The sequence below is a fragment of the Salmo salar genome, chromosome ssa11 (assembly GCF_905237065.1).
Source record: "Salmo salar chromosome ssa11, Ssal_v3.1, whole genome shotgun sequence".
NCBI classification, from domain to species: Eukaryota; Metazoa; Chordata; class Actinopteri; order Salmoniformes; family Salmonidae; genus Salmo; species Salmo salar.
Genome location: NC_059452.1, coordinates 73,029,753 through 73,038,072, shown reverse-complemented (window position 1 = coordinate 73,038,072; position 8,320 = coordinate 73,029,753). Strand labels below are relative to the sequence as shown.

General features: G+C 46.7%; 1 protein-coding gene across 1 annotated transcript; it reads left to right on the top strand.

Moving 5' to 3' along the window:
* The first annotated feature begins 824 nt into the window (after positions 1-824).
* Positions 825-3,122, top strand: LOC106563106 (zinc-binding protein A33-like). Its single transcript, XM_045689912.1, has 2 exons — positions 825-997; positions 1,294-3,122. The coding sequence occupies exon 2, from the start codon at positions 1,482-1,484 to the stop codon at positions 2,901-2,903; it is 1,422 nt and encodes a 473-aa protein (XP_045545868.1). The 5' UTR covers positions 825-997; positions 1,294-1,481; the 3' UTR covers positions 2,904-3,122.
* The last annotated feature ends 5,198 nt before the right edge of the window (positions 3,123-8,320 follow it).

Here is an 8,320-nt window from a genome sequence, read left to right as displayed (position 1 = left end):
TAGAAAATATGCAAATATTCTCTAACACTAAACATACAAATAATATGTATTTTACAGTTATAAGGTGAAAGGTGAAATATTATAGTTAGTAGTTTTATAATTTGATTACACTATATTTATAAAGCACATAAGTCATGTCAAGCCTTATTCATACATTATTTTTATTTAAATTTTTTAGGGTGTTTTGTTGAATAGGAAATACATCATACAAAACATTTCATATTTTCACCATATTTGTACTGTGTACTTGAGCTTGTGTCCTCAAAGGTGACTACGCCACAGCAATTTATAACTATTTACACTGGAAACCTGAGATTTTAACCTTTCTTTGAGTGTGCAGCATTACTAGTTCATGTTTATGGTCCTCTCATGCACTAGCGGTTCTGGAGGGGGGGGGCAGTGCCCCTGTGACAATTTTGGACCCCCTTGTGGCCCCCCTAAATGTGGAGTATGAAATAATTTTTACACAACTAATTTTGCTATCGTTCTTTTTTTACATCCGTTATTAGACAGTGGCAACGATGATGATTATGAACATGGTCATTTGCCTGAAGAAAACGATATGACAACAATAACATCTAATGTAACTGGCCCCTCTAACAGTACAACTGGCCCCAGCTTGGCCCCCCCCCCCCCAGTTGAAATGGTGTAGAACCGCCACTGTTCTCATGATGAATAATTACTTTTGGGGATGACTTAGATTACATTTGATGACATTTAGTTACATTTAACTGGTTAAACTAGCTTGTCAAAGAGTCTAAATATGTAAAGGGTTAAGTCTACCAGGAAGTGCAGAAAAACTGCTTGACAGTATCAGTTGGGGAGGAGCATGTTAGTTTCACTATGCTGAAGTGAAATTTAAGAGACTTATTGTACACATGAGCACAGTCTTGCGTTCTCTTCACAAATCTTTTTGGGAATAACTGCATACAATCTCCAGGCCTTGTTTGATACTACAAACAGAAAGAGCTGAGAAAGCAGCTCCAGTTAAAGAAAGGTAAGTATTACATGGACAGATGAAGAACTGATTAACTAGTGTTTATGTCTTCACCTGTTTTCTTTGAGATTATTTCAGGATTATTCCTTGTGCAACATGGTAAAATATCTATTAGAATTGGGAAGTTAGTGTATCATAATGCCACCTTGACGACTATAGAGTTGAAGCTACATTGTATTTGTATGTGCCTTTCAAAGACACTTTACATCAGCTTATGCACTATGACCAACATAATGTCTTGTGAGTGGACTCATTCTATTAAATGTCTCATGATTTCTCATTTGGTCTCTGTCTAGATATGGCGTCCTCCAGCAGTCTCCTGTCTGAAGAGCAGTTCCTGTGCTCTATCTGTCTGGATGTGTTCACTGATCCTGTAGCCATTCTATGTGGACACAACTTCTGCAAGGCCTGTATCAGAAAGTACTGGGATACCACTGACCTGTGCCAGTGACCACATCTCTTTGTCAATACTTTCATTTCTGAGATGGCTGCTCAGTTCAGGAAGTCAGTTCAAGTGAAAGCTACCAGCAGCCCAGACCATTGCCCTTCTGAGCTTAGAGGAGTGGCCTGTGACGTCTGCACTGGGACGAAGCACAAGGCCCTGAAGTCTTGCCTGGTGTGTCTGGCCTCTTACTGTGAGACTCACCTGGAGGCTCATCAGATAGCCCCAGCCCTAAAGAGACACAAGCTGATCGACCCTGTGGAGAACCTGGAAGACAGGGTGTGTAAGGAGCATGAAAAGCTCCTGGAGATGTTCTGTAGGACTGACCAGACGTGTGTTTGTGTCTTGTGTATAAAAACAGACCACAAGACTCACTACACCGTCCCTCTAGAGGAAGAGTACAGAAAGAAAAAAGCCCGGCTGGGGAAGACGGAGGTAGAAGTGCAGCAGATGATCCAGAAGCAACTGCAGAAGGTTAAGGACATCAAATACTCAATAGCGCTCTGCAAGAGAGACGCAGAGAGAGAGATAGCAGGCGGCGTGCAGGTCTTCACTGCTCTGGTGCACTCCATTGAGAGAAGCCAGGCTGATTTCATTGAGGTGGTCGAGGAGAAGCAGAAAGCAGCGGAGAGGCGGGCCGAAGGCCTCATTAAAGAACTGGAGCAGGAAATCACTGAGCTACAGAGGAGACGCACTGAGCTAGAGCAGCTGTCACACACTGAGGACCACCTCCACCTCCTCCAGAGCTCCACATCCCTCTGCAGCCTTCCCCCCACCAAGGACAGGTCTAAGATAAGTGTTCACAGTGGTCAGGGCGTGGGCACTCTGAGGAGAGCAGTGTCTCAGCTGGAGGAGACACTCATTAGTGAAGTGAAGAAGTTGTGTGATGCTGAGCTGAAAATGATTCAGCAGTATGCAGTGGATGTGACTTTGGATCCTGATACAGCAAACAGGTGTCTCATCCTGTCTAAGGACAGGAAACAAGTGAGACAGTCAAACACACCAAACAATCACCGTGACAACCCAAATAGGTTTTCCAAGTGTTCCAGTGTGCTGGGAAAGGAGGGCTTCTCCTCAGGGAGATTTTACTATGAGGTACAAGTGAAAGGGGATAGCTGGGATTTAGGAGTGGCCGGAGAGTCCTGCAACAGGAAGGGAGACGTTTGTCTGAGCCCTCTTGATTTATACTGGGCTGTTGTGCTGAGGAATGGGAACGAGTATAATGCTAATGAAGACTCTGTTGTCCCCCTCTGCCTGAGAGAGAAGCCCCAGAAGGTGGGGGTGTTTGTGGATTATGAGGAGGGTCAGGTCTCTTTTTATTATGTGGAGGCCAGGTCTCATATCTACTCTTTCACTGGCTGCACCTTCACTGAGAAACTCTATCCATACTTCAGTCCTTATTTTTCCAATCGTGGTAAAAACTCAATCCCTCTGATCATATGTCCTGTCGAATACACAGACTGAGTTGCAACCTCCAAATCAATCAATCAATCAATCAATCAATCACATTTATTTTTATATAGCCCTTCGTACATCAGCTGATATCTCAAAGTGCTGTACAGAAACCCAGCCTAAAACCCCAAACAGCAAGCAAAGCATGTGAAAGAAGCACGGTGGCTAGGAAAAACTCCCTAGGAAAAACTCCCTAGAAAGGCCAAAAACCTAGGAAGAAACCTAGAGAGGAACCAGGCTATGAGGGGTGGCCAGTCCTCTTCTGGCTGTGCAGGGTGGATATTATAACAGAACATGGTCAAGATGTTAAAATGTTAAAATGTTCATAAATGACCAGCATGGTCAAATAATAATAATCATAGTAGTTGTCGAGGGTGCAACAAGCACGTCCGGTGAACAGGTCAGGGTTCCATAGCCGCAGGCAGAACAGTTGAAACTGGAGCAGCAGCACGGCCAGGTGGACTGGGGACAGCAAGGAGTCATCATACCAGGTAGTCCTGAGGCATGGTCCTAGGGCTCAGGTCCTCCGAGAGAAAGACAGAAAGAGAGAAAGAGAGAATTAGAGAGAGCATATTTAAATTCACACAGGACACCGGATAAGACAAGAGAAATACTCCAGATGTAACAGACTGACCCTAGCCCCCGACACATAAACTACTGCAGCATAAATACTGGAGGCTGAGACAGGAGGGATCAGAAGACACTGTGGCCCCATCCGATGATACCCCGGACAGGGCCAAACAGGCAGGATATAACCCCACCCACTTTGCCAAAGCACAGCCCCCACACCACTAGAGGGATGTCTCCAACCACCAACTTACCGTCCTAAGACAAGGCCGAGTATAGCCCACAACGATCTCCGCCATGGCACAACCCAAGGGGGGGGCGCCAACCCAGACAGGAAGACCACGTCAGTGACTCAACCCACTCAAGTGACGCACCCCTCCCATGGACGGCATGGAAGAACACCAGTAAGCCAGTGACTCAGCCCCTGTAAAAGGGTTAGAGGCAGAGAATCCCAGTGGAAAGAGGGGAACCGGCAAGGCAGAGACAGCAAGGGCGGTTCGTTGCTCCAGCCTTTCCGTTCACCTTCACACTCCTGGGCCAGACTATACTTAATCATAGGACCTACTGAAGAGATAAGTCTTCAGTAAAGACTTAAAGGTTGAGACTGAGTCTGCGTCTCTCACATTGGTAGGCAGACCATTCCATAAAAATGGAGCTCTATAGGAGAAAGCCCTACCTCCAGCCGTTTGCTTAGAAATTCTAGGGACAATTAGGAGGCCTGCGTCTTGTGACCGTAGCGTACGTGTAGGTATGTACGGCAGGACCAAATCGGAAAGATAGGTAGGAGCAAGCCCATGTAATGCTTTGTAGGTTAGCAGTAAAACCTTGAAATCAGCCCTTGCCTTAACAGGAAGCCAGTGTAGGGAGGCTAGCACTGGAGTAATATGATCAAATTTTTTGGTTCTAGTCAGGATTCTAGCAGCCGTATTTAGCACTAACTGAAGTTTATTTAGTGCTTTATCCGGGTAGCCGGAAAGTAGAGCATTGCAGTAGTCCAGCCTAGAAGTAACAAAAGCATGGATTAATTTTTCTGCGTCATTTTTGGACAGAAAGTTTCAGATTTTTGCAATGTTACGTAGATGGAAAAAAGCTGTCCTTGAAACAGTCTTGATATGTTCTTCAAAAGAGAGATCAAATCTAACTTGGGAAATCATATCTGTTGTCACAAAGGACAACCAATATATTTACCAATACTGTTGCTGTGATATTTTATTTGTTTCCAACTTATTGTGCAAACAATGGTCTTTTGTATGTACATTTACGTCATTTAGCAGACGCTCTTATCCAGAGCGACTTACAAATTGGTGCATTCACCTTATGACATCCAGTGGAACAACCACTTTACAATAGTACATCTATATATCTTTTGGGGGGGGGGTTAGAAGGATTACTATATCCTATCCCAGGTTTTCCTTAAAGAGGTGGGGTTTCAGGTGTCTACGGAAGGTGGTGATTGACTCCGCTGTCCTGGCGTCGTGAGGGAGCTTGTTCCACCATTGGGGTGCCAGGGCAGCGAACAGTTTTGACTGAGCTGAGCGGGAACTGTGCTTCCGCAGAGGTAGGGGGGCCAGCAGGCCAGAGGTGGATGAACGCAGTGCCCTTGTTTGGGTGTAGGGCCTGATCAGAGCCTGAAGGTACGGAGGTGCCGTTCCCCTCACAGCTCCGTAGGCAAGCACCATGGTCTTGTAGCAGATGCGAGCTTCAACTGGAAGCCAGTGGAGTGTGCGGAGGAGCGGGGTGACGTGAGAGAACTTGGGAAGGTTGAACACCAGACGGGCTGCGGCGTTCTGGATGAGTTGTAGGGGTTTAATGGCACAGGCAGGGAGCCCCGCCAACAGGGAGTTGCAGTAATCCAGACGGGAGATGACAAGTGCTTGGATTAGGACCTGCACCGCTTCCTGTGTAAGGCAGGGTCGTACTCTGCAAATGTTGTATAGCATGAACCTACAGGATCGGGTCACCGCCTTGATGTTAGCGGAGAACGACAGGGTGTTGTCCAGGGTCACGCCGAGGCTCTTAGCACATTGGGAGGAGGACACAATGGAGTTGTCCACCGTGATGGCGAGATCATGGAAAGGGCAGTCCTTCCCCGGGAGGAAGAGCAGCTTCGTCTTGCCGAGGTTCAGCTTGAGGTGGTGATCCGTCATCCACACTGATATGTCTGCCAGACATGCAGAGATGCGATTCGCCACCTGGTTATCAGAAGGGGGAAAGGAGAAGATTAATTGTGTGTCGTCTGCGTAGCAATGATAGGAGAGACCATGTGAGGATATGACAGAGCCAAGTGACTTGGTGTATAGCGAGAATAGGAGAGGGCCTATAACTGAGCCCTGGGGGACACCAGTGGTGAGAGCACGTGGTGCGGAAACGGATTCTCGCCCTGCCACCTGGTAGGAGCGACCTGTCAGGTAGGACGCAATCCAAGAGTGAGCCGCGCCGGAGATGCCCAACTCGGAGAGGGTGGAGAGGAGGATCTGATGGTTCACAGTATCAAAGGCAGCAGATAGGTCTAGAAGGATGAGAGCAAAGGAGAGAGAGTTAGCTTTAGCAGTGCGGAGAGCCTCCGTGACACAGAGAAGAGCAGTCTCAGTTGAATGAACAGCCTTGAAACCTGACTGATTTGGATCGAGAAGGTCATTCTGAGAGAGATAGCAGGAGAGCTGGCCAAGGACGGCACGTTCAAGAGTTTTGGAGAGAAAAGAAAGAAGGGATACTGGTCTGTAGTTGTTGACATCGGGGGGATCGAGTGTAGGTTTTTTGAGAAGGGGTGCAACTCTCGCTCTCTTGAAGACGGAAGGGACGTAGCCAGCGGTCAAGGATGAGTTGATGAGCGAGGTGAGGTAAGGGAGAAGGTCTCCGGAAATGGTTTGGAGAAGAGAGGAGGGGATAGGGTCAAGCGGGCAGGTTGTTGGGCGGCCGGCCGTCACAAGACGCAAGATTTCATCTGGAGAGAGAGGGGAGAAAGAGGTCAAAGCATAGGGTAGGGCAATGTGAGCAGGACCAGCGGTGTCGTTTGACTTAACAAACGAGGATCGGATGTCGTCGACCTTCTTTTCAAAATGGTTGACGAAGTCATCCGCAGAGAGGGACGAGGGGGGGGGGGGGGGAGGAGGATTCAGGAGGGAGGAGAAGGTGGCAAAGAGTTTCCTAGGGTTAGAGGCAGATGCTTGGAAGTTAGAGTGGTAGAAAGTGGCTTTAGCAGCAGAAACAGAGGAGGAAAATGTAGAGAGGAGGGAGTGAAAAGATGCCAGGTCCGCAGGGAGGCTAGTTTTCCTCAATTTCCGCTCGGCTGCCCGGAGCACTGTTCTGTGAGCTCGCAATGAGTCGTCAAGCCACGGAGCAGGAGGGGAGGACCGAGCCGGCCGGGAGGATAGGGGACATAGAGAGTCAAAGGATGCAGAAAGGGAGGAGAGGAGGGTTGAGGAGGCAGAATCAGGAGATTGGTTGGAGAAGGATGGAGCAGAAGGAAGAGATGATAGGATGGAAGAGGAGAGAGTAGCAGGAGAGAGAGAGCGAAGGTTGCGACGGCGCAATACCATCTGAGTAGGGGCAGAGTGAGTAGTGTTGGAGGAGAGCGAGAGGGAAAAGGATACAAGGTAGTGATCGGAGACTTGGAGGGGAGTTGCAGTGAGATTAGTAGTACCTCCCACCAGTATAACTATTTTAGGTTTGATGATGAATACTACCTCCAAACGAATGGAACGTCGATGGGCTACACATTCGCTCCGAGCTATGCTAACCTTTATGTGGGTCTATTTGAAGAACGTTTTGTCAATAACAAAAAAGAAAATCCATTTTTGAATAAAATCCTGAAGTGGTATCGATATATTGACGACATTTTTTGCATATGGGAAGGAACTGAACAAGAGCTGTCAGATTTTATGGCACTACTCAATGACATGGATCCCAATCTCAAATTTACTATTGAAAGTGACACTCAACGCGTTCATTACCTCGATATGTGGATTGAGAAATCAAATGGAACCCTGTTTACAACTCTGTATCGAAAAGAAACAGACAGAAATACTCTATTACAGGGGGACAGCTTCCATCCTGAGCCATTAAAAAGAGGACTTCCTAGAAGCCAGTTTTTCAGACTGCGCCGTATATGCTACTCCAATGATGATTATCTAGAAAAAGCAGCGGAGATGCGCACTAGGTTTCTAAGAAGAGGCTATTCACCACAATGTGTGGATGAAGCCCTTCATTTGGCATTGGGAAAAACACGAGATGAATTGTTACAAAAAAGACCCGCTAAAGCAAAAGAACACTCCGTTATGTTCACAACCACATATACTTTGAATTCGCGAAAAGTGGGAGGTGTGGTTAAGAAACACTGGCATATTTTATCATCGGACCCAGCTTTGCCGGCTGAATTTAAGAATCCAGCACTCATTGTGTATAGGAGAGGTCGCAATTTACGCGATAAATTGGTTCATGCCAACTGCCAGCCACGAAAGAAAATCATCCAGGCTCTTTTACGCCCTCTACCAAATGGTAGCTATAAATGTAGAGGATGCGCACAGTGCAACAATATGATGAAGTGTGAATATTTCTGCCACCCCCACACAGGAAAACGGTTTCAAATTAACGATATCATCACGTGTACCACCACCCATGTTATTTACATTATTAAATGTCCATGTGGGCTCTGCTATGTCGGTAAAACCTCCCGCTCTCTCAAACAGAGAATTAGTGAACATAAAAGTTCAATCAGGAGAAACGACAGGGATTATCCAGTCGCAGTACATTTTAATGACCTAAAGCATGACATTTCTACCTTTAGATTTTGTGGTATAGAGAAAGTCAAGATATCAGACAGGGGAGGTGATATTAGTAATACTCTGAGCAAAAGAGAATGT

Excerpts from the sequence above, each read along its gene's own strand:
- LOC106563106 (XM_045689912.1), top strand. The coding sequence starts at position 1,482 with ATGGCTGCTCAGTTCAGGAAGTCAGTTCAAGTGAAAGCTACCAGCAGC.